This window comes from Cataglyphis hispanica, chromosome 11, assembly GCF_021464435.1.
Source record: "Cataglyphis hispanica isolate Lineage 1 chromosome 11, ULB_Chis1_1.0, whole genome shotgun sequence".
Taxonomy (NCBI): domain Eukaryota; kingdom Metazoa; phylum Arthropoda; class Insecta; order Hymenoptera; family Formicidae; genus Cataglyphis; species Cataglyphis hispanica.
Window position 1 is genome coordinate 6,495,540 of NC_065964.1, and position 26,529 is coordinate 6,522,068.

Here is a 26,529-nt window from a genome sequence, read left to right on the forward strand (position 1 = left end):
ACGACAGAGAACATCACTGAACATTTATCAAATTCAAACGTAATATGTCATTTATTTAAGTATGAATTCTAAGAAATAAGTGGTGACAAATACACAAAAAATCGGAATATCACGCATTCGCGTGTGAAACGCTAAGTTATGATCTCTGATAACACACGAGGCCACATTATAATGCATATCGGATTGAATATTGTGCGTGTGTATACAAGTCTCATCGATATCGCAAAGGACCATCGCGCGCGCGCATCCAAACATATTTATCTCCACGAAATTGCATCTCCCGATTTCACGTCGGAACATTCGTTCGCTGCATATTTGAAAGCCACCAACACGATTCATTGAACAAAATAAATAATGTTTCACGATCACATGTCAAATGATATAAAAAAAAGAAAAATTTTAATGCTCTCTTGAATATGTCATCCGTCCGAATGTTATTTCTTTTTTTTTTTTAACATAATAGAACCATCTGAAACCTCGAGTTCCATGATGCTTTAAAATTGTTGAAAAAAAAAATTTGTTTATGCGAAATAAATCTTTTTAAGCGCGCGTGCGGCGATCTTCGACGCCGGTCGCCTTTGAGAAAAGGATCGAGTTTCAACGATTTGGTGAGAAAAAAATTAAAAGAAAAAAAACCAACAGATATATAAATACATATATAGAAAGATATAGGATATATGTATTTCTTCCATATATTTTTTTCTTCTTTAATTTCTTTTCTCACTAAATTTTTGAATTTCGTTCCTATCCTTTTTCTCTCTGTCCATACACATATATAAACTTCTGCATTATACAAATTTATTTAATGGTATTGTAAGGTATCACATTTAAATCATAAAAGTGCTGTACATAGATTAGATACGTTATGTTATTATAGTTACGAGTCTATATATAATCTCGCAACGAATTCAACTTCAAAAAATAGGAACAAACAAGAATAAATATAGTTTTCTTTACCACCTGTTTTTTTTTTCTTTTCTTCTGTCATACGAGTAAAAGTGTAGCGAGTAATAATATTTATTAATTGCAATTGCGCATATAAAATTAAAAAATGGTAAAAAATCCACATATACGTTTTATTAAGTTTCCGTGTTAAATGTTCAAAGATTAACATACTGCCGTATCAGAATTTGAAAATCTATTTGCAAACCATTACTGGAGTATCATCCTCTAGGGCAATCTCAAGCGCGAATTGATAAAAAAAAAAAAAAAAAAACGACGCATGGAAACGCATCCGAATTATATTTACATAACAAGAGATTTTCGATTCCTATTTTGATAAGGCAGCAGTTATCAAAAGTAATGTTTAGAATACCTGCCTTTCTCTCGCTTTATGTTAAATCAAATCTCACGTCACACATACGTGTTGCGCATAAGAACAGTAATTTTTTTTTTTTATATTTAACATATATATGTCTCCTAAATATTATTCTGTCCCGAGAACGACGCGCGGGAGCTCTGTTGTTTTTGTCCATTAAATAAGAAGTGTAAAAAAAGGAGAAACCTATAACAGTTCGTCTGCAACTCTGTCTATAACCCTAGGCCGGCGTTGCGTTGTCGCGTACAACAGCGGACAACTTTTGGCTTCTCGATCCAACCATTTCAATCGGTGATTATCAGCTGATTATCGGTCAGCACGTTCACCGGTGACGCATCCTTCCGTAGCACGTCATCCTCAGGCTTATCGCTCGTTGCTGTTGTGATAGCAACTTGGGTTACGTCCTCCATCCGCTTTTCAGAAATTCCATTCTGCAATACTTTCTGTGATTCGCTCAAGAGCGTGCTCCTTGTCCCGGTGCTGGAAGAAGTAGTTCTTGATGCGCCTTTCAGTGTCAGAGTGGATTTCTTTATTGGTGAGATCGTATTCCCAGACGATTTGCCGGGTGATTTCCCAACTGATGAGCGTTTTGCAGCCGTGGTGGTGCCGAGCGGTGCGGAGGGTTTATTACCGGTTTTAGATGACGATAATGTTCCCGTGGCGCTAGAATGAGAGATTTCCTTGTTAGCTGATTCCTTGCTCTGCTTATCAATCAACGGTGACTTGGTTGTGGTCGTTTTCGCAGAATTTTCACGCAACTTGTTCACGCTGCTGGAAGTCGGTGATGCGGTTTTGGGTCTTGATGACGAAATAGTCACTGACTGTTTTGACATCGTCACAGATGTTTTAACAGTCGTACCGACCGACGTAGATCTCGGTTTCAACGTTACGTTAGACGTTGTCGTGGTTGTTGACGACATTGATTTGACAGGTGTGATCTTTGTGGTCGTCGTTTTCGTACTTGTTGGTTTGGAAGTGGTGGCGGTGACTTTACCAACGGGCTTTGTCTCACCGAGATTTGTCGCTGATTTCTTCTCGGCTGACAATGTGCTCGATTTCGATGAGGCAGTGGAGGCAGTGCTTGTTCTCGATTTTGTTGTACTAACGCGCGGCGAGAGACTAGTCTTCGTCGTTGTTGTCACATTTTTAGACGATGTCGTTGTCTTAGTTCCAGTGACTTTACTACCAACACTTGAAATTGCCGCAGCTTTGGTCGATCCGTCCACCAGCTGTTTAGGACGAGCCGCAACGGATTTCTTCGCGAGAGCCGGTTGGCCTGGCGGTGATGTTGCGGTTATTCGCGCGGTTGTTGTGCTGACTGCTTTGGATGGCGATGCTGGCGTAATTTTCGTTGCCGTCTTCGTTGTTGACGTCGTCGTCGTCGTTTTAGTTGAACGTTTTGTCGAGGTCGTTGTTGCTTTTGCCTTTGTACTTACGGTGGTCGTTGTAGCGGCCGCAGCCTCTGTAGCAGCATTAGTATATGTATTAAAATCGATCACCTTTGTTAGGTCTAGCAATGCTTTCGCGGTTTCTTGTCGCTTAGTCTCTTCCTTCGTAAAACTATCTTCAGATGCAATCTGTTTCTCAGATATCTCATCGATGTTCGCAGATGCAGTTTCTATTTCTATCAGTTCTTGCTCGGTTTGTGCACTGTTTAATGTGGAAGGCAATTGCACATTTTGTTCATGTGTTTGACTTTCAGGTTGCATTGGCTTCTCCGTGGAATCTTTCTCTAAATCGGATGGATCTGCACTGGCAGGTTTGACATCATCGTCGCTTTTATCGTTTTTATCATTTTTAACGTTTTTATTGTCTTTTTCGGGAGTTTCTGATGACTGTTGATGTCCCGTAGCTAACTCGTACGATTTATTACATTGATATGGTTCATCCTCTTCAAGCAGCATCGATTTACTACCTGTTTTGTAGAAATCTGTCCAATTAGATGGCTTGAATTCATGAGAACTTTCCAAACAAAATTCTATATCAGTATCAATATTTGGCTGCCCCTGTAGTTTTTCTTCGTCCACAAGCTGCTTAGGATGAGTCGCAACAAATTCTTGCGCGAGGTCCGGCTGCACTGACGACGATATTGTGGTTTCTTGTGCGGTCGTCGTACTGACTGCGTTAGACGATGATGTCGATGTAATTTCTGTTTCCGTCTTCATTGTCATTGTGTCGTCTGGCAATGTTTCTGTGGTTTCTTCGCAAAGATCAAGATACGATTTGATCTCTTCTTGCTTATTCATAGAAATATCTTCCGATGCAATCTGTTTTTCAGATATCTCATCGACATTCGCAGATGCAGCTTCTATTTCTATTAGCTCTTGCTCGGTTTGCGCATTGCTTGTACAAGGCAACTCCGCGTTTTGCTCATGTGTTTGACTTTCAGGTTGCATTGGCTTCTCCGTGGAATCTTTCTCTAAATCGGATGGATCTGCATTGGCAGGTTTGGCATCATCGTCGCTTTTATCATTTTTATCATTTTTATCATTTTTATTGTCTTTTTCGGGAGTTTCTGATGACTGTTGATGTCCCGTAGCTAACTCGTACGATTTATTACATTGATATGGTTCATCCTCTTCAAGCAGCATTGATTTACTACCTGTTTTGTAAAAATCTGTCCAATTAGATGGCTTAAATTCATGAGAACTTTCCAAACAAAATTCTATATCAGTATCAATATTCGGCTGCGCTAGTCTTCTCTGTTCAGCACGCTGATACTCCATTTCTTTGTCGGATAATTCCAGATGTTTTATTTCTGTGTCAGAACGTTCCGACTCTAGCACACTCTCTGAAGAAGGTTCATTACATTTTGTTTCGCTATTATCAGTAATATCCTTCTTGTTCATTTTCTCTGTTGTCAGTTGCTCTTCGTTTATCGTTTCTACTATCTCAGATGGAACACATTCGATTGATTTTACTTTCATAGTTTCATCTAATGGCTTAGATTGTGTTTTATCATCTTTTTCATACAAACTTGTTTGTTCTCCTTCATTTTGTATTTTATCAAACTTATCTGTCAATTTTACGATTTCAGGTTCGGTAGTTAGTAATTCAAATGTTTCGTTATAATTTTCTTTAGATGAATCTATTGGTTGCTGGTTATCAACTAAATTTTCATTTGTTTTTAATGACATTTCCTTCGAAATATCTTCTTCCACGGAGCTCGCAGACTTGAATTTATCAGAATTCGTAAATTTAGATTCAATGGACATGCATTGGGACTTATCTGTTAGATTATTAATAGAGGAGGGTATACTTGATTTCCGACAAAGATCATACGGGAGAGGAGTGAATCCGTCCGCTTCGACTGAGAGCACTTTTGCTTCGTCCCATTCGGAAGTGGCAGTACGTGTTGATTGATTATCCGCGGGATGTGGTGTCGATGATATGCACAAAACATCAATTGGTGCCTTATCATCCAAGGGTGTATCCGCACGTGCACTCTCATTCACGCACAACCCACCGGGTGAACGCGGCGGCGTATTAATATGTTCGGCATCGTCTGAACTGTCATTCAGATCGTGCACGGCATTCAGATCGACGCCTTTCTCAAACGCCACCTCGAAGTCACCCGGAGTGAACGAAATCGTCATAGGATTATCCATGTTGACGATTTCGTACTCCTCCGAGTCGGACTCTGCATCATTATGTGTCGTTGCACTCCACTGAGAAGAGTTACCCATCTGCCATTGCGTTGTAGACACGATACGCGCCATCGATTCATCATCCACCTCAGCCTTGGTCGAGATCTCAGACATGTTTGTGTCCGGCAAATTGCTCTCACATGATCCGTGCAGGTCATCGCACACAAAATTCTGACCGATCTCCTTCGGTCGCTGGTTTATTTCTGCCTCGAATTCGGCTTGGGTCGGTACATAGATATTATCCATCGACGTCTTTCTTAAAGGAGAACCGCTAAGGGCATAATCCTGCAATTTATTAATCAGTGGTGGTGACAACGGCACGAACTCAACCGCCTCCGGATTTAGTTGAAAAGCCATGTTTCCGTCGCAGTATTCGTCCAAACTTATCTAAAAGTAAAGCAAAATTATTCAAAATGCATATTCTTATATCGAATGACAAAAATTCTTCCATGAGAAAACAATAATGCAGATTATATTTACATCGTCGTTAGATGAAGAACAATTATTGCCTTTTAATCCTTCACATTTATCGGAATGGCCAGGTTTGTGAATCCGAAATATCGACAAATATTTTTCCTTATTCGAATCGTTAGAATCCCACTCTTCCTCAGATTCTTCTTCGCTCTCCTCTATATTCTTCGGTTCAGAAATCAATGCATGGTGAAGAGTTTCTGAAATAAACATCAAAAAAAATTAAAAAGTCAAATAATCAATTCGTTATGCTACATCGTATCATTCTCATTTATCACAAATGTACAAATCATAAATTTCTTTCATTCTCGCATTAAATGTTTCGTCATGAAGATAATTATAATTTTATTTCACAATCATATAATCCTTAAGAATAATTATTGAAATTTTTGACGATATTTATCATTGGAAATAAAAAGGAAAATTATTCAATAAAATACTAGAAATTATCAACTACTGATTCTGCATTCCGCTACTCTGGTTTAATCTAACATGTTCATTACACGTTAATGCTCGATAGATGAGCCGACACTACTAACCTCCTCTTCGACACGCAGCCGGGAGACGACGGCTGTAAAACGACGGATATCTTCCTCGCGAGAGCGATTGCCCTTCGGTGACTAAGAGGAACTACGCCCGTCAAGAGATGCATTATCGATCTAGTCCACAGAGCCCCCGGAGCACTCTCCCGCCCCCACCCTTTCCCCTCTTCCCTCACACCCCTCCTATACACCGTTGCCGCCGCTATCGTCGCCACCCACCTGTGCACCGCGTCGTGACGATTAGAGGAGAGTGACCCCGCTCCGGTTGGACCAGGTCTTGGAAATCGTCGAATCGATCAACATCCATTCGCGGAATGGAGTCGGCTCTTCTCTCGATTGCACTTTTTTAAAATATTTCTCGGAGTAGCGCGGTGCGAGATGACTGAAAGATGTCCTAACATTTCCGTTCTAGCGGTCGAATATTTCTGCGTGAAGCGATAAAATAGATAGGATCAAGGAATCAATTAACAGATTCGACAATCGTGCTCGATAAATTTATTTTTGAACATTTACGCAATAAAAATTCTTATATTTTTTTTACACTTTGCACTTGACTCTCGAACAGTATCCTGGCCTCAACACAACTCTGTTCTCAGGATTTCAATTTTCACAAAGAAAGATTTCCAAAATAATGTCATATTTCTGAGAATATAGAATGCGATATTTTTTCAAGATAATTAATATGTCCAATAAAACATAGAAAATTAATTTTAAAATAGTAATCAACATTAATATGATTATGAATGTGATTATGAACAGCGTATAATAAAGTAAATCCGTCAGTTTGTAAATTTAATACTGTCAAGATACAATGATTTCATGAATCGATAATAAATTTTATATCAATAATATATTGACTATTAAATCTTCATTAGACTTACAATCCTATGTTTATTATTATTGTAAAATTCTCATTATAATTATTAATATATTTTGATCCATCTATCAAAAATATTCTGACATTTCTTACAAATTTCAGAAAGAGCGAAAGAGCAAATTCTCGAAATAGAGATATTTGCGTGAAATTTTCGTACTGCGTATCTTCGTAGGATTAAAAAATCAAGTGAGGGCACGAGCTTGTGGAACGCGAAGAGGAAGGCGAACAAAGCACTCGGTACGAGTGTGTAAAAAAATGCAGCCGAGAGAGATAAGAATGTCGGGCCCACCTGGCCGAAGCCAGGAAAAAAGCGCTACGTGAAAACTGGTTAAAGGACGCTTAAAAAAAACGCAGCCTACGCTCGCTTAATCTCCTCTTAATTCCGTTCCAAGTCTCTTTGCCACCAATGCAAACTCGCGCCAACTCACGAAGGTTCTCTCTCCCACGCATTCTACCGTTTCTAACGCATTTTGAATCCGTTTAAAGTGCGCTGGTCCACACGAATTCGGATAATAATATCCCGCAACGCGTTTCGCCGCCACCATATGTGTCAAAGTTTTCAAAACGTTGACTGGAAATGTAAATTCGCACAAAATATATCAAGGTGTCCACTCAAATCTTGAAAAAAAAAATTCCATAATTTTTCAGATATTTTTTGTTCAAAATTCCACAAAAAGAAAATATTTTAAAGATTTTTTGGCACAACTTTTTAAAATAAGTTTTTTTATTGTATGTTTTCTAATGCCTTTCAATTATATGAAAAGCCACTTAAGCTTCAAATGCTAGATTTGTATTAAAAAGAACTGAATAGCTTTCGCATGATAAACATTGTTCACTTACATAACAATTTCATTTTTTTTTATCACTAAAAATTATATAATAATAAAGAACGTACTGCATATTCAATATTTTGTTAAAATTGAATATGTATAAATAAGAGAGATAACTATTATATATTTATATATTTATAATATATTTTAAACACACAATGTTCACTTGCCAACTACTTACAATATGAGAGCAAAATTATTAAAAAAAGAATTTTTTACAAAATTCCCTGAGTTCCAATAAAATTCCATAATGACTTTTTGGTATTTCCAGATACAATAGATATCCTTGAAAATTTCAAGTTTTTCAGAGATTAGACATCCTGAATATTCGGTTTTTCCTTCAACTTCGTCGATATCTCATATAAATTCCAACGATACTACATCATACAGTTCTAATAAATTCCAAAAAATATATACAAGGATTGCAATAAAGTTCGTTATATTGGAAACTATTTCAATAGGCAAGATAGTGGAAAAATAGCATACAAACTGTAACTTTTTACTATTTCTTTTTACATCTTAAATAATGTTTCATTTCAAGAAGATAAGAATAGAGAAACAAAATGGCACTCGCGCATACAGGCCAACTCGCCGATATGACTGGTGAAAAGTTTAAAGCCTGGTAAAAAAAAAAAAAGGTAATAGACCTCATAATTATTCTCTATAAATGGCAAGTTTAAATAGTCGACATTAGTAGCGTTCATATTGGCGTCGTATTCTCGTTCGTTCGCTTCGGCAACGGAGAGTTATCGCAAACACATTGTCATTATATATTCCACAAATAGTTATCTAAGTAAAATTACTAAGCGTTTATTTAAGAAAAAATATAGGGGTCATGCAAATTCATCGAGCCAACTGGCCAGTAATAATTTTTCTCTTATTAAATCGAAAGTCGCGCTTATTCGCGCTCATTCGAAACGCGCGACTTTTTTAACTGCAATCTTTTTTTTTTTTTTTTTTCAAGTAAAATATGGGCAGAATTTAGTTACGCTTGTGCATTTGATGAAAGAGAGAAAGGAAGCGCAGAAAGCGTAGATACACCAGAAAGCAAATCCCAGCACAAATTGAGCGGCAGCATATGACTGTAAGAGAAAGAGAGAGAGAGAGAGAGAGAGAGAGAGAGATAAATAGATAGTGCTAAATTATCGTTATTAAAATCTAAAAAAAAGTCTGTTATCTGTTTTAATGTTATTGTTATGATTGCTTAACGTCACATTCGTTGATTTAAACGTCGTTTTTGCATAGCGTCTCCTTGCCAGGCAGCAATTCCTGCCTCTATAAAATCAACAATCTTTAAAAGACACATCAAAAAAGCTATCTCTATTTAAAATCTATAAAATTTACTAATCTGTTTTTCATCGATGAAGAAAAAGATGGAGAAAAATAATTTAGACTTTTGCCTTACATAAACACAAAAAAGAAAAAAAAAAGATGCTTATTTCATCAGAATTTCACGTGCAGTAATCTGCGAATACTGTTGCATGTTTATATAAATTTATTCGTACAATTTAAAATCAAAGAAAAAATGTCAAAGTACAATATTATCACAACAGTCGGTTAATGTTATAGCGATAAATTCCTGCTTTGCTTTGGGGAAAAAAAAATGCACCGAATGCAATTTGTGACAGAGAGGCAAAGAGCAGATAAATGTGTTCTTTTAGTCACGTTCGCGTTTCCTGTCATCTTTCTTTTTCCGTAATACGACTCCTCTCATTTTAATCTCGATTTAACCTGATCTCGCAAATCTTATCGCGAAACTTTATCGTGCGAATATCTGTTGAAAAATAGGAAAAATTGGCAAACTCATGAAATTCGAAAGCGATTTAAAAATAAAAAAAAATTTAAACCTGCAAACTACGCTGAAATAACGCATCGTATTCTGCGTCACGATGATTCGCTTAAATTCAGCAATTCAGATAAGACTGACAGCAGAAGGATATTCAATTACTTTGTACCACATCACCTTAAAATTTGGAAGACGATATTGGGAACGTTAAAACTGAACTGCGTTCATATCTAAAAATAGAGACAGCAAAGACGCGTGACGCAGGAAAGACACGCGATTGGCGAATTAATTGTATCGCAAAACTGATAGAGGAAAGTCACATTAATCATTTTTTCCGCAAATCTCGTATGGATCGTTGTTGTAATTTATAAATTATGAAGCTCCGACTCTCTCTTTCTCTTTCTTCCTCTCGCGTCTGATATTCGTTTCGTTGTGTGTTATGCTCGGTATACGCACAATAGTTCTACGATTTGAACTAATATCGAAGATAAGGTGCAATCTCTCTGTCAAATATACAATAAGAGGTCTGAAAAGCTTCAGCAAAATTTCAAAATGTTAAATATATTATTCGTAAAATCATTCTTAATTTCTTAAGCGCAATTTAAATTATTTCTTTACTTTCTTCCTTCGGAAGATTTCGGGAATTTTCTGCGTCAGAGATATTCTTAATCTTTACAAAAATGCATTTAGGTATCTTAATTTAAAAAAAAAAAATTAATTTTCTTTGGCAAAGTTAAGGAATTTTAATCCGCATCGGCCAAGAAAGAATTTTAGTGGCTCAAGCCCGAGATAATTTTCAGTCTCGATATCATTTGATGTCGGAAAAGCGCTGGGTTTCTGTTCATCGGATGAGGGATTTTCATTTTCGCGTTTTTTTTTTACGCATCGAACTCATCAAAGTAATCTCCAACTGTCTCGATGAAAGACAAAGTGTTGCCGCATTCGACAATGTGTAAAAGACATCGCGAACCTAATTATGACCTCGTTCTCAACGCCGATGACGACAGAATAATACACAACACGATTTCACAACACGATATTTTTGTACACGCCTTGTATGATGCGGCGCGACGGAGAATATACTATTTTCTCCTCTCCCTCTCCTTCTCCGCAGACTCTCTTCGTTTTCTTTTTCTCGTTCGCATGAAAGGCGGAAACCAAAGAGTTAGAGACTAGAGGGAGCAGGCCTCGATCCAACATATAGAAATTAATTTCTTTCCAGAAAAAAAAAGGAGAAAGTGTGTGTGTGTGTGTGTGTGTGTGAGAGAGAGAGAGAGAGAGAGAAGGAAAAACAGTCTGAAGTTCAAAATCGGTATGTCGTCGATCGCTGCCCCCTCCCTCTATTGTGGGCAAAAATTTCTACGCATAATCATCTATCGCGCAATAATTTCTTTTTAATCCCCCTCTATGTTCCCTACCACTTCGATAAATTTTAATTACGTCACCGTCGAGATTGCGCCAGTGCCGGCCGGCAATGTCCTTAATTTAAATAATACGCAATTTGGATTCCCGGCAACGATGGGGTCGCGCGTATGCAAGGCTACAACGTACCTCGGAGATGTTCGTGAGTCCGTGCGTGTCTGTATTCCTCGCGGAAAACGCGACGATGACGGTGGCACGCCTGGGTGATATAACCGATGGAAGGAATCGACTTTAATACGCGAGCACTGCGAAAATGCACACGAAAGCGACACGAAGGATGAACATTCACAAACCGTACGGAGGCTCGAAGAAGAACTGTCGGTGGACCCCTTCTACGCGACCGGCGACAATTGGCGACACGCCGTCCGATTGGCCGTGCCTTCACCTATCCGCGACGCGAACGCGGCGCAGCCGCCAATCGCGAGGATGCGAGCGTGCCTTCGAACGCCGACGCGGTCAATTCGAAAGTAACATAACGGGATTTCTTATGTGTGACATTATACATGATGGTACTTGTTTAATTATCTAAGACTGCTGGGCGATAACGCTAATGGAGAATCATTGTATTATCGGCGTGTCTATTGATTATTCGAAAAGAATAAATTATACAAATTGGATATTACCGGAAGCGTCATTTCATCGACGATAAGAAATATCGAACATAATTGATAGAAAATACAGTAACAATTTTTGTAGAAATATAGCAAATATAGAGAAATATAGTCAAAAAGAAATATAGCAAAAATAAATGTCGTAAAAACATCGTTTTTTTTACATGTAAATATGTTGTTAGAGATACATATAGATCGTAAAGATTTGAAATTTTTCGATATCAAGAAATCATTTTTAATATACTAATTAATATGTAATAATTTTGACTTTTTTTCTCAACCTAATAATTAAAAATTGAAATATACGTTTATTATTTATTATTTCTCTATGAGGGTATTATCTATTCTTCTGTCCTATAATAACCATTACTCAGAACGGTTTCTTTTTCTTTTCAAATAGAATAAGCTTTTAGAAAATTGCATATCTGATAATATAAAAATTTACATCGTTTAGTTTACGCTAGTGTCGTCTAGTCGATATTCGATATTTCCGCTAATCAAGAAAATAATAACAATTAAAAGTTGCTTTTTATTACCTACATTGCATTTCAATTTGCTGCCGATGCGGATTAAATAAAATCAATTAGAGAAACAGGTTTTCTCGTACAGTATCTTTGCTGACATATTCGTTACTTCCGTTAATTCGCGAACTTTGAAGTTTTGTTGTTTATCAGATTAGCACATGAATCGTAACAATTAAATTGTTTTTACAATCAAATTGGTTTTATCAGTTTATAGAAAAAAAAAACTAATTCTTTCTGCCATCAATGAAAAAAACTTGTCGATCAATTGTGATTATGCTGTTGTGATATATAAGCCTGTTAATGCTAGTAATATACATGTATAAAGTAAAAAATGCTAGTAACATACATGTATAAAGTATAAAAAAGGAAAGATGTAACTTCTTCTAGGAAAAAAAAAATAATAGTTCTAACTGAACTTATATTCTGATAAGATTACTCTGATAAGATTACTGTTTTAAGATTCTATCAATCAAAAAATAAAATAGTTGCCATATTTTTGATATACTAAGAATAAAATAAAAGGAGAACACAAACGTTTACGGATTACGAACATGAAAATTATTACAAAACGCATTCTATTTTTAGTAATATTGTATAAATCGTATAGAAATATATTTTAATTTATTAAAAATATATTTCAATTTTACTTTTCTATATATACGATGCGAAAAATTGTATATATTGCGAGAAACGTCAAATAATGGTAGTTTATCTTACACAACAGATGCATTTTTCTCGTAGTATCGAAGTAAGCGATATTATCAGCAAGCGATACAAACATCTTCTTTGCTCTATCCTGTACAAAGAATTTATTATAATATTTCTTTCGGCATTCAAGATATTCATGTATTTCGCATCGTTCTTTAATGAAATGCTTTGTGCTGCGTGATGCATAATGACTAGTGAAATCTCATCACAGATGTCGCATGCGACGACGAAAATCTATAATTTACATTGTGTCGATTTAATCGTTTGTCATAATATATATATATAAGATATAGATACACATAAGATTATATATGTATATATAAAATATATATATATACATATATATTATCCTTTATGATCTTTGGCAAAGATCATTCATTTCCTGCGTAGACCGAAAACGTGAGCAGCGAATGAGGCCGAAATGTAATTCGTCAACGACATAAACAGATTGCTTACCGCGCGATAAGCGTAACCGTATACCATCGCGGCGCACAGGCGAGTCTTTACAACGGACAAGGTGCACTTACTAGCATCTCGTGGCGAGGGTGGCGACTTGTCATCGTCCACGAGGGTATGCGTGCCAGTAGTAGATTCCACGCGCGCTTCGTTGTCATCGTTGTCGCCGTCATTGTTGCTACGCGGCCTTTCATCGCAAAGAACGTCCTTGTCACTCAATATGTCACGATCGTCGGACACGTTGTTTTTCACCGAGTCCACCGGACTCGGACAGATGTTTGCATTGTCGCGATTAAGTAGATCCTCCTCCTTCTCCTTGTTATTGCCCTCGTTGTCGACCTCGGTTTCCATCGACGACTTATCGGAGACAAATTCGTACGACGAGGATGATATAATAAGAGGCTCTACGGAGGGATTACCGTCGATCGCGTCCTCGCCGGCGTCGACGTCGGTCTCCGGACCCAAATCACCGTAATCGTCATCGTCATCGTTGCCATCACCGTCCTGATGTTTGCCGTTCCTGGTCATCCCGCGATTTAAATCACAATGCAGCAGCAGATTTTCGATTTCGTCGGTCGATTGCTGCTGCTGCTGCTTAATAAAGGCAGCGTTTACGTCGAACTGGCCGGAATTCGATGACATCGGATTATTCGGGTCCATGTTGTTCAATAGTAGATTCGGCGTAGCACCATTCAGTAGTTGATAGTTCAGGAGTGAATGCCGCGAGGCGATCTCGACTGGTGATGTCAAAAACACAACGATTACAGTGATATTGTCCAAGGAGCCCGCGCGTTTAGCGCTCTGCAGTAGCGCCTGATGCACGTGCTTGAGATCGTCTGCAAAGATAGAAAGATATTCGTTAAAAAATTTTCGTCCCTCGTCTTGACTATGATTACTTTTTAATTGCTACAATATTATTGTCAGGAGCGTAATTATAAAACGGTACGTAAATCTTACGATCCCGTTGTTGGGTTTTCCGCTACCAAAAAATCTGTGACGGAATTTACATTCTGCAAGTAATTTTACAACATATTTTTTTTCAAAGATTTTTTATGGGTGTGCCTACATTTTAGTTTCGTATACTTTTTACATATATTTTCTCGAATCAAAATTGTATTACGTCGGCAATTAAATTGCGATAGAAGAATTGTTTGATGTTTTATCTATTTCTTGACGTAACAAGAGAGATATTATAATAATCCAGATCAAGATGCATCAATATCATAAAAATATTATAAAAAAGGAGACGCACGCAAGAAACGGAAGCAAAGGCAAATGTATTTTTCAATAGATATGTTATTATTTAGCTTATCGGCGTGAGTCATCGAATAATAAAAGTGCGGCTACGGTTTATAGTTGGCAAAGTCAATGGTTCGTGAATAACACACGCTCGAAGATCATCACGCGATCGCGTTCAAGAAACCATCCTGCAAATATTACAGATATATCGTTTCCTGTAAAATATAAATATGTACATTATCCACTAATATTGCTATTACAAAATAAAAATTTTTGTCATTTACATTTTTGATATAGATCAATGACACACAAATTAAATAATTTTTTTTACGGAAGATACATTCCTATCTAAATTAAATCTATTAAAATCCTCCAGAATTCACAGACGTGTAAAAATATAATCAAAATTTTGACTTTGGTACAAAATCGTAAGCATTTTCGTATCTTATGGTATTCTTTAATTGTTTGTATTTTTTTAGAGAAAGAGAGAGAGGGAAATTTTCTACAAATGACACATATCTATAGTTTGTCAGAAATTTCACGATACACTATACATATAGTCTCGGCATCTGCGAATATCATGTCGGCCCTGGCGGAAAGGACGTTGACCTACACCGACTATCGACGCCTGCGTAGTCCTCTCCCTCTCATTCCTCGCCCCTTCATCCACCGCCTCGCCCGTTTCGTTTCTCCCTCTACCCCCTCACCCTCCCGGCCCTTTCTCCCTGTGTCCGTTGCCGCTCACCTCTCGTCGTCTTCTCTTTCATTCTCTTGCATTCGCGCTCTAGTGACTTTATTAAGTTGCGAGAGCATTCGCTTGCCATCTGGGCGAGAGAGAGATGCTAATTTTCCATCGGTCTCCATTATTTTCCTTTATGTTTCTGTCGCTTTATCTTTTTCTGTCTCGCGAACGAGATCCCTTGAGAAAAAAATAGAAATTAAACAATTGCATCCCATGAGATTCACCGAAATAATCAATGTCAACGGTCGTATAAAGTATATCCGGATATGGTATACTGATGAGAGCATCGAAAACCATCAGGACTGATATTCCATCGATCGATAATCGGGTGTACCAATGATAAATATACGCCCGGTATATATTATATATATATATATATATATATATATATATATATATATATATGCGTAATATTTCCACAAAAATTAAAATTTCGTTCATTTTTTACGCAGGACAGGATTATATCGGGGAAAAAAAGCGAAAAGAATAAAATCGGCAGGTCGCGCTATTGTCCGTACTCGAGGATTCAATTAACGCTTGTCGCATTGTTAGTCGCAAAGAGGGTAAAAAAACGAACATGCGCAAATGATGTCACAGAACGACTCTTATTCCCGTTTAACTCTCAACTAAGTTTTTAGCACGTTAAATATTAATAAATTTGTATAAATTGTAAAGAAATATTATTGATTCTACATAAATATCATTTATTCAGATCTAAGGAATATATATATATTTTTTTCTATTTCATGCCCCATCTTTCGATATATCTAATTCTTATTGTTAATTTATTTTTACATTATTTTTTCTTTAGCATATTTAATATTTTAAGAAAGAAAAAGTTTAGAGAGGAATAAAATAAAATTCAAATACACATACCGGAATTTAAATTAGATTCTGAAAGAATCTTAGAGAAAATTTTACTATGAATGGGCCCTCCCTTAAAGAAGATTAATAGATTCTAACCGCGTTTCAATGTGACGACCTAAGGTCACTTATAGTACAAACTGGCTATATGCATTGATAGTGAAACTATGATAAAGACCATGAATGAAAAGTTCGTATCGCGATATCGCACGCCACAGTTCACGACCCTACAATAGGCTGAACTCGATAATAAACCTATTGTTATATGACAGCTATATGAACAGCCATAATCCTAATATTAGTTAACGATATGTAACATGATAATTAGATGGTGTTAAATAATCAAATAGCGGATGTTTAGACAAATAAAATAATGTTTCTTCCTAATCCCTAATTTTTAAGTAAAATAATAAAATTATTTATTTGCGAATTAAATCTTAGAAATACAAAACAAATTATACTTGAACAAAGAGATTTTGAGATTCAATTATATTCCACAGAGCAAATCTTTAATTCAAAAATTAAAATTCATACATTAATTATTAATTTTATATTTTAAAAGACTAAAAGTGTGTTGCGCTTTGCGCAATGTCAAATTCATGAATTTATCTCGAAACGTATTAGATTTATTAACTTTAGATTTATTTAACTTTTGACGTTAGCTGTGTGATCCGTTCAGTTCCTCTTTAAGCATTGAAGATAAAGTAAATTTTTTATCGCGGACGAGAAGCCTGTGCCAAGCGCGGATGTACGGGCTCTCTTTGCAGCCAACGCACGGCGATATAAATTACACGGAAATATTGGATTACGCGTGTCGGGATGCCGCGTTAGGCTATGAGAGAGGAAAAGAAAAAGAAAACGGTGCTTACTCCTCTACATCCGCTCTCTTGATCTCGGGATTCTGACCGATCGGAATTTCGCGCGGCCAATCGTCTCGGTCACGAATTCTCTCCACGGCAGAACATCGTTCGCGGTTTCTCTTTTTTTTCTCCTCGTCAAAACGCTCGGCTCTTACATACCGATATGAATTATGTAGGTGGCACGAGCGTAAGTATTGTATCCAGGTTCTCGCTCGCGGAACGATCGTTGAACCAATGTTCATCAGAGCCGACTGCCTGTTCGTCTAAGGCTGCGCCGTGCAAAGTAAAATCAACGTTTTACAAGAGACTCTAGGCTATGACGTATATCAGCTGATTAAAAAAAAAAATTCTAAAAAACTTTAAACTCTGCGTGGCGACGCCGCAATATATATTTCGCGCGACATATCTTAATGTCCGGTTTTATTCGTGATTGATTCGTGGATGAGTCTGTACGAATTATTTTCTCGTAACGCTATTTGATCCGGAAAATAAAGTATATTAGGGGATGTTAAAATGTTATGAGAAAAGCTCAATAGTCCTCGATTATTTTAGTACATAGCATTTACACAAAATTTTTTTTATTCGCATTAAAAAAAATAATAAAAAAATTAAATAATATAGCTCTTAAATAAATATAAGATTTTTAATTTTTATATTATTTCATATTATTCCGATTTCAATAAACGTATAATTTATAATATAATTTATTTTCAGAGGATATATCATACGATAAATAAGAGAATTTATCGTTGGTAAATATAAAAATATTTTATCTTCTACTTTTTTTTTGTTAGTATTATTCAATGTATTTTCGGAGGTTCTCTTATACCGCGCACAAATCAATCATCAAGAAGAAGGCGATATCTGATTTTCCGTGTCTTGCGCTGTTACCAAGGGGAAAAAAATTCCAGATTTCGACGTGTGTGTCTGCGACATCGAGTATCTTCCAAATACTTTACAATATATATTTGTAACATATATTATTTTCATAATCATCGGAAAATATTCGATTATCTCATTTATGAGATTGCCGACTATTCGTTTTACTCATATCGCGATATGTCGAGGTCTATACTGCCGTTGTGACGAAATTTTAAGTATTGTAAAAAGCTTATTATTTTTTTTTTTCGTTGAAAAGATTCTTTAAACAGAAAAATGAAAACGGTTTATGTTCGATATTTCAAGATCAAATATTTCCGTTGACATTGCTAAATATGAGAAACAGATGGGCTCTGAAAAGAGTCATTAAATTTGAAATATTTCAAACGGTTTGTTCGTTACACGCTTATCAAAGGTCGTTATGTTATCCAAGTATCAAAACAATGTATAGACTCAATCGTTCAGAATATAGAGAAAATTTATAATCTTTCCGTTTTTGAGAAAATTTCTAAAATATTTATCTCTCTCTTTCTCTTAATCTAAATATTTTCCCTTTTTGCAAAGTCACTCTCTTCGATCTCGTCGAAGAGACAAAAAAAAAAGGTTCATCATGGATAATAATTTGAAATTTTCGAACGCGTTCGATATGAGGACGAGGATAAAAAATAAACATACAAAAAAAAAAAAATTTGTAGCGATGACTCACGCTCTGTTAGAAGCGACGATGTACCGGCCGGACGGACTCAGGTAGCAGGATTCCACAAAAAAGGTTCGCAAGTCCACTCGTAAGTTCGTGCCGTTGAGAATTAAAACTGTCGCGAGGAAGACTGGCGGCGGAATTTCACGCAGATTCCGATCGGCGAGACGAACGTTACGCTCTCCTACCGCGGGGACGCGACGCAGTATACACACACAGGTGTTCCAGGTGACAAAAGGAGTAATAACTGACCGCGGCGGCGGACGTCGCGCGCGGACCAAGTTAATGTTCAAATCGTTCGATGCTACACGACCTTATACCGGGCGTGGCGTATTACGACTGATCCTCTCGTCGCCGGCGTCTTCTCGCTCGCCGGTTCGTTACCATCCCCCGCCACCGGATGTCGCCACCACCGAGCCCCGGCGCGAGCGAGGATGACTCATGTCACCCCTCGTACGCCAGCCAGCCGGCTGCTCCATCGTACATTTTATATGGGGTGTCCATTCGGTTTCTGCGACGCAGAATTTCGGAATTTTTATTTTATGAACCGATCAATTTTTATAAAAGAGAAAAATTACTTTTTTTTCTCCATCTTTTACAGATGGCAATCGTTTTAAACTCTGGTAATAAATACAATGTAATGCGTACGATCATTTTCGAAAATAACCGATGACACCCGATGATTCATCACGGAACGTCACCCTCGTGATATTCGCGATTCCTAATTCGCGATATAATTTTTCTGTACCTGCGGTACTGAAGATTGAACTCATCGAAATTATACCATTGCTTTCAATCGCTGCTTTCACCAGTGGTAGAAAGTTTCTTTTTTAATCAGCACGATTGATCTTCTCGCGCGATTGTTTATGTCGATGAGAGAATGTTATTTCGTAAATATAAATATGGAGAAACGCAAAGAGTATGAAATATTCAATAAGCTTCGTTTATGATATGCAATAAAAAGCCTTTCTTCCTTTTTAACCAGGATCAATCGAAACGATATGTCGTCGTGTTGTCATATTTAAGGAATTTCAGAAAAATGACTGAAACAGTGTTATTATTAATTCAAGAAAGGAACTTTAGACAAAGAATATATATTATATGTATAAAATATATTAAATGCGATATATTACATTAAATAAAAAAAAAATTATTTCTGTGCCACTCAAATCTACTTTAATACTAAAAGTTAAAAAAATATTGGTTAATTTAATTTTTCATAAATTTTAAATGACATGCGCACCACAATAACGCGTTTCTGTTTCGCGGTTAAAATGTTGTCATAACATAGCTAGAGAGAACAAACAACCGCAAATATATAACTTGACATAAAACTATTTTTTCTCATCAATTTTATATTTATTCAGACTATATAATTTCTGCTATAAAAAAAACTTGAAACTTATAATATTTGTACTTTAGCGAATTTTTTTATATATGAAAAGAACATTATTTAAATTTACATTTTACATGCAAATATTTAGTATATAAATAAAATGTATGTAGGTCAAATTTATTTTGCAGACCACACACACACACACACACACACACAAACATACGATATAAAAAGATCAAGAATTTAATAATACATATTATTGATTGAAGAAAAAATTGCAATATACAATAAATATAATACGAAATTATTACATATCTGATTCACCTCTAATTTTCTTACCCTATATATATTTACATGATACTATATTTCCTCTTTATAATTTTCGTTTTTAAATATAATTATTGATCATCAATATCGTAGATTATTTAAAAATATCAATATTGCTCATTTATTGCGTTATATGAAAACAGAAAATAATCAGCTGATTTTGTCACTCTCTAATAGATGTCTTAAATGATAGCTACTTTTACCATTTTCTTTCTGGGTTGGGCCACATCGCACCCGAAATAACGACGGCGTTAATTAGCGTAATAAACACGTGCTATTTTTGAGAATTAGCTGCGCTCTTGGGCGCGAAACGAGGAAACAAACGGGGTCGTTCGAGTCTAATGGACAAGAGGATCATGGGCCTCTCCAGCAAATAGCTAGGTTGACCAAGGTCACGTTTAAGAGTATTTACACGGATTTTAATATTTTCTATGCGACACGATGAATCATAGCTAATATTCTCACCACCTGGAAACCTGGCTCTTAAATTATGTTTTTGAATTATATAACGTCGCGACGATGACAGCAGAATTTTTCACGGGCGAATTGAAGTCGGAAAACGACAAGTTTTACTGGTTTTACATAAGTTTAAAGGAGACCGAGTATTTCAAAGTTGTCACACGAATTGTATTTTATTATTTCTATTTTTATTTGGTATTTTTTTTTTTTTTAATTTTTTTCATAGAACAGCCAAGAGCATCTTTGAATTTATGTCCTTTTTATGTGAATATATCTATGAAAAAAGTATAATTTTTTTTTAGATTTTCAGAGTATTTTTTCTCGAAGGCTTCAGAATAAATCACATTGTGTGTAAAGTATCGGAACGTCAAAAGTATCCTTCCCCGAGATGCTTAAAAATATCAATTTGCAGAGAAAGCTACGCACACGCACGCAAAATATTCCATTTGTCACTTATATATATATGAATATGAATTATACAAAAAATTTAAAAAGAAAATATAACCGAATAATAATATATATAAAATATATTTTATATAAAATAAAATACATATATTTATAAAAAGGCGAGCTGTCAGTGCACAAAAACCTGTTTTCTACTCGGCTCCGCGCGAATCGCACCGGGTCGAACGTGACGCAACAACATCGCGCGGCACGCATCCGGGCGACTTCCGAGGAGGTGGAAACGACGAACGGATGGAAGGAAGAAGAAAGAGAGACAGAGAGAGAGAAAGAAAACCGGCGAAGCGTGTGTTGCGGACGTGCCGCGGCGCCTTCACCCTTTACCGATCCACAAGGCGAAGCATGGAGAGAAAAGCACTGTGTAGTGAGCGTTGCTACATCGCATTCCGGCCGGCATGATTCATTCGAGTACCTAGCGTGGTCCGTATGTACATGAAAATGAGCGATACGACGCATTACGGTATCGCGTTGCCACGCGACGATAACCGTCCGATCGCGCTGTGATCCGGTTTATAGTCCCGATATTTTAATAATATTTGGATATTATTAATAATCGATAAAAAAATTGTTATTAGTACTTAGATAATGTATAATAAACATTTATACTCTTTCAATAAGTTCATCGTTAATCGGTTAATGATAAAAGCGAGATCAATCTTCATCCAAGAGAACAAATGTTCGTAGTATGAATTTTTTAAATTATAGATGATATAGATAATAGATATGTGAAATCATCAAGTTCTATTTTTTTAACGGCATTCGTAAAATATATTTTATAAATGCTCAGCGATCGATCGGTGCAAATGACTCATATATAGTCGGGTATAATTGGCGAATTATGGATGCACGTCAATACTCACCTATAGTGTGACAGCTGCGAACTTTTTCCTGTCGTGCATGACAGAACCTTTCGCTCGCAAAAATTGCAGCTCGAAAATACAACGTCGATCACACAAGCCGAATCGAATCCAAAATTAGGCGACAAATTGCGTACACAAATTGCAGTCTGATATTGAAGCCTCAATGGAGACTCGAAAATTTCGAGATTCGAATTTGGAAGAAATGAATTATACATTCTTTCATTGATATTAAATAATATAATAAATATATGAAAAACATTTTTTTAAGATAAGACATGCTCGAATCTGTGGAATTTTAAATAACTGTAATTATATAAATAATTTTTCTCATATTTTCCTTTTTAAATATAAATCTGACCGTGAAGCTATTATAAGTATTTTCCGAGGCATGTAATTTTCCTGACTCATTTTTCCCTTTTCTTCTTTCTCCCCGTCTATATCTCTATCTTTATAAATAAAACAAATTGCATCTTCGTGCAAGCTTAAACTCTAAGAAACCTTGTAAAAAATAATTAATTTGTTAAGAGCGTAAAAATAAATAAAATTAATTGGTCGGCGGAATTCAAGGATGAACGACCTTTATACGCAATAGAATTTTGACAAGTTCGAGGTTTTTATTTAATTAACGTTATTAATGACTCCACGTCAAGGAAGAAAAGAAGGAAGGGAGGGAGAAAAAGTCTATAAAATTGACTCTAATTCATTTTCTTTTGACATTAGCAAGGAATTCGAGAACAGCGCACATTCATGGCCGAGTGAATAAGTTTATCCTAGTCTAGCCGCCTTTCTCTCTTATAACTGACAATTTTTATTTCGAGAGATTTCGCACCTAAGCTTTTTTCGAATATTCCATCTTCAAGTTAAATATGATAACAAATACTAGAATTCGGTAATTGAAAAATAAATTTCCATAAATCGTCGATATAATGTCACGTGTTCGAGAGATGACATAATCTCTCCATTCCTATCTTTATGAAGCGGTCATACGTTTCATGAAATTTACGCGTGTAGATAACAAAATAAATATTCGATAAATAAAATATAGAAAAAGTTTAATTTGTTGGAAAAAATATTAGAGACTGAATACATTTACATATATAAAATTTAAATTTAGCTACAAATTTATTTTTTCGGATTTTTTTCGATTTTCTGGAAATATTTCCACGAAAAGATACTGATTTTCTACGTGGTAACCTTGATCTATCGCGGTTCTACATACGCCACATTCTGCATTATCTCTAGTAAAAGAAAAAAATGACCGGACTTAAACCACAATGAATATGGATCATTTTTGCTCGATCTCCGCAGCGTGGAACGATCGCGAACGCGATCGTACAAGCGTAACGGACGCTCGCGAATCCGACGCGCTTGGCTTTGAGTGACTTTCTCGACGATAATCTACCATATAATTATCGAGCTCAAGGTGTTAAAATTGCGCTTACTTACGCAGTTACAAGTCGGTGTCTACATTCATGAGATAATACACATTCTCAACTTTGAGTTTATCAAACTGATATATTGCTTGGCGGGCGTAAATTGCTCGAGATGTGCATTTATGTACCTGGAAAGTGTTTTTCGTAACGAGAAACTGGAAACTCATCGCTTTAATTCGCTGGTTTCTCCATTTATGAGAAGTCGTCGAGACGCGACGGAATTTTTTTCTACGAGAAACGCGTTCGTTCACGACATGAATCAAAAATCAATTAATCGCTCACAAATAAAGCGGTCCATTTTATATAATAACACGTAATTGTTAGTAACTGTTAAGAATGTATGATGTAATTCGACACTCTCTCTAAATGGACTGCCTTTTTTTTTAAGTCATAAGAAATAACAACAAGCGTGTTGAAATAGTAAAATATCTCAATATCGATCCATCAGATGCTGACGCACTTTTTATTTACGTACTGAAATAAGTTTTTTTTATGAATATGCGACGAGAAGAAAGAAACATGGTGAGCCCATCTCTCTTTTAATATGCGGTAACCACATAATATACAGCAACCGCAAAATATGGGACCGCATGATATGGAGTAAATGGACCAATGAAGAAAACACGATGTTTTGAAAATTGTTTTTATAACAATTAGTAAGAGAAAAATAAATTTAAGTTTTTAAAAACATTTTACAGGATGGGCCCAAATTTCAAAGTCTGGCTGCAACATTTGGACTCACCCTGTATAAACATTGAAAAATACAAAATGCATAATATTTATAAATATCCTTTTCTCGTTTCTTCTTTATTATGAAATATTTTAATATCTTATCTAATTTTAAACCGTAATTATACATTATAAGTTAAAAAAACAAACAAAAAGAATATCTCATTTGTGATTAATAAATGTTATAAATAAAATTCCTTGAACTCGCGCACAAGATATTCCGCGAGAAATATGTAACTTATATCTAGATCATTATACGCATCGCAATGAACGAAGCATGCTAACCGGCCTACTTTCTTCTTTCGCATATTAGAAATAATTAAAGAAAATAAAATCGCATAAATTAATAGTCATAAAACGCGTGCAGTCTAAAACTCGCAATTACTCGGACCGAAGAGTTGTGGGTGTGGCAGAGAGGCTGATACTTGCCGACGCGAACAAGGAAGTGTACCAAATGGCACATATCACACGCATAATATATATATATTTTCACGCGCTTCGTAACGATTAACCACTCCCGTCGGTGACATCATCGCTTTTATCATCGTCAAAAGCACGAAAGCTCGCGTCATTCATTGCCTCGGTGAAAACGATGGCAGAAAAGAAAGTTTTTTTCCCCCGTTTTTCTCATATGAACTATTATTACATTCGAAGTGTCGATCATGCATTCTGAATAAACATCCGCATTCAGATTCTAAACGGAAGTCGTTAATGGGGTATTCTTGATAAAGATAGTCAGAATGATGTAACCAGATAAGCATGACGTAAAAATACAACTAAAATAATCGAGCCATTGCAACTTAATGTTCTTAAATCAATCAAGAATCCGTCTGATAGGCAATATAAAAATTTGATGAAGTTTCTTGGCAACTGACGCGTATTTATTCAATTATTTTTCTCGAACAGCATCCTATATTTATTCCCTTTGAAAGCAACAAAGAGATCGGATTTTACAATTGATAAGATACATACTAGAGTGGATTTTAATTTATCTCTTTTCTCTGTGCGTCAAGAGATTAATATCCTGATTGTGGATAAGAATAATCAAATACAATTTAGATTACTATCTGGCTTTTGAGATACGAAGCGATATCTTGGATAAGAAGCGAGAAAATCGCCGTCATTCGCGATATCTGCTTAATTCGTGGAAATCGCGCCCAAGTCAGGTTGTGCAGGTCAGTGCCTCTCGAGAGGAACCAAGTTTACGATACTCTAGCATTTCGTCGTTCCCGACATGTATCGCTCTCGAAAAAGATGAGGTCGTCGACCTTAGGCGTGTCGCGCGTCCTAGGACGAGAAATGCCTTTCAGCTGTTAAAATCCTTCAAACGCTGACTGCGTGTAGATAGCCCTAACACGTCGAGAAGCGGCCGTTCGTATTTTTAGCCTTCGTCGTGAAGTGACATCGCGAGGAAGCAATTTTCAAGAGCGTCGTCTCCGCCGCCGTTTCGTTTCTACCTTTTCATACGGGCGGGGTCTCGTTCGGTTCTCCCGGCCAAGACTTTTCCTCTTTTGGAACCAACGCGCTTGACACGCAAGCTCGATGGGTATTAAAAAATCAATTTCATCCGGCGAGCAATGTCGGGAATGTCGTCGTGAGTCAGATACGAATGTCTCGGTGCTCGCTATACTAAAATTGGAACTACTCGCTGGCGTCATAAGTGTAAAAAGCATGAAGATGTCTCGCCTCGCCTTTCCTTGGTTGAGTTTTGTTTTCGACCATAACATAGGATGCGATTGTATCCGGCTTCATTAACGTCTCGATGATGAGAAAATTAACGATATCTTGCTCATCAATGTCTTATTGTTAAAAGAATGTAATTGAAGTCATGTTCGATTTCGATAAGAATCAGAAACGTTTAACTTAAATATATATCAAATTTAAAACTTCAATTAAAAAAAATTAATTATATATAAATATATAGATTCGTCAATAAATTTATCGCTTATATAATAATCTTATCTCTTTAGTAATATAAAACATTATTATAATACACAAATCTAAAGAAAGAAATCTGTTCTTGAGGCAGACATCGCGCGACGAAAGCTGCAAGGATGAGCGCGATATGGAGGGATTAAGACGGACGGGATCCTTGAGATGAATCATCCGGCGTGCGGTTAAGCTGCTCCGATGACTGTACGGGCGATCGTCGTGAACGCTATTGCAGTTCAGCGGTTCTCATGCGAGACAATGCCGATCATCGTACGGAATAACGAGGCATATCCGAGCTTTTTCGCAGCCGCGAAAAGGAAGATACGGAACGATCGGTCTCGCCGTTCGCGGATTATCCAGAGAGGGAGAGTCGAGTATATTTCTTCGATCATGGCCTTCGACCGATTTTTTTGAGGACGAGGTCCACCACTGTCAGACCGGTCGTATGCACTCGGTGTGCGTGGCGAAAATAAATACCAGCGAATATTACGTCCCAGATGTCCAATAATGATTTTGCG

General features: G+C 36.5%; 1 protein-coding gene across 1 annotated transcript in view; it reads right to left on the reverse strand.

Annotated features, from left to right (window-relative positions):
* Window positions 1–32: 32 nt before the first annotated feature.
* LOC126853146 (serine-rich adhesin for platelets-like) overlaps window positions 33–26,529 on the reverse strand; it is a 38,507-nt gene continuing 12,010 nt past the window's right edge. The window contains exons 8-10 of the mRNA XM_050598647.1: window positions 13,264–14,028; window positions 5,446–5,636; window positions 33–5,352 (exon numbers count right to left, since the gene is read on the reverse strand). Of these exons, the coding sequence (XP_050454604.1) occupies window positions 1,603–5,352; window positions 5,446–5,636; window positions 13,264–14,028 (4,706 nt within the window). The 3' untranslated portion in view covers window positions 33–1,602. The remainder of the gene's footprint in view (window positions 5,353–5,445; window positions 5,637–13,263; window positions 14,029–26,529) is intronic.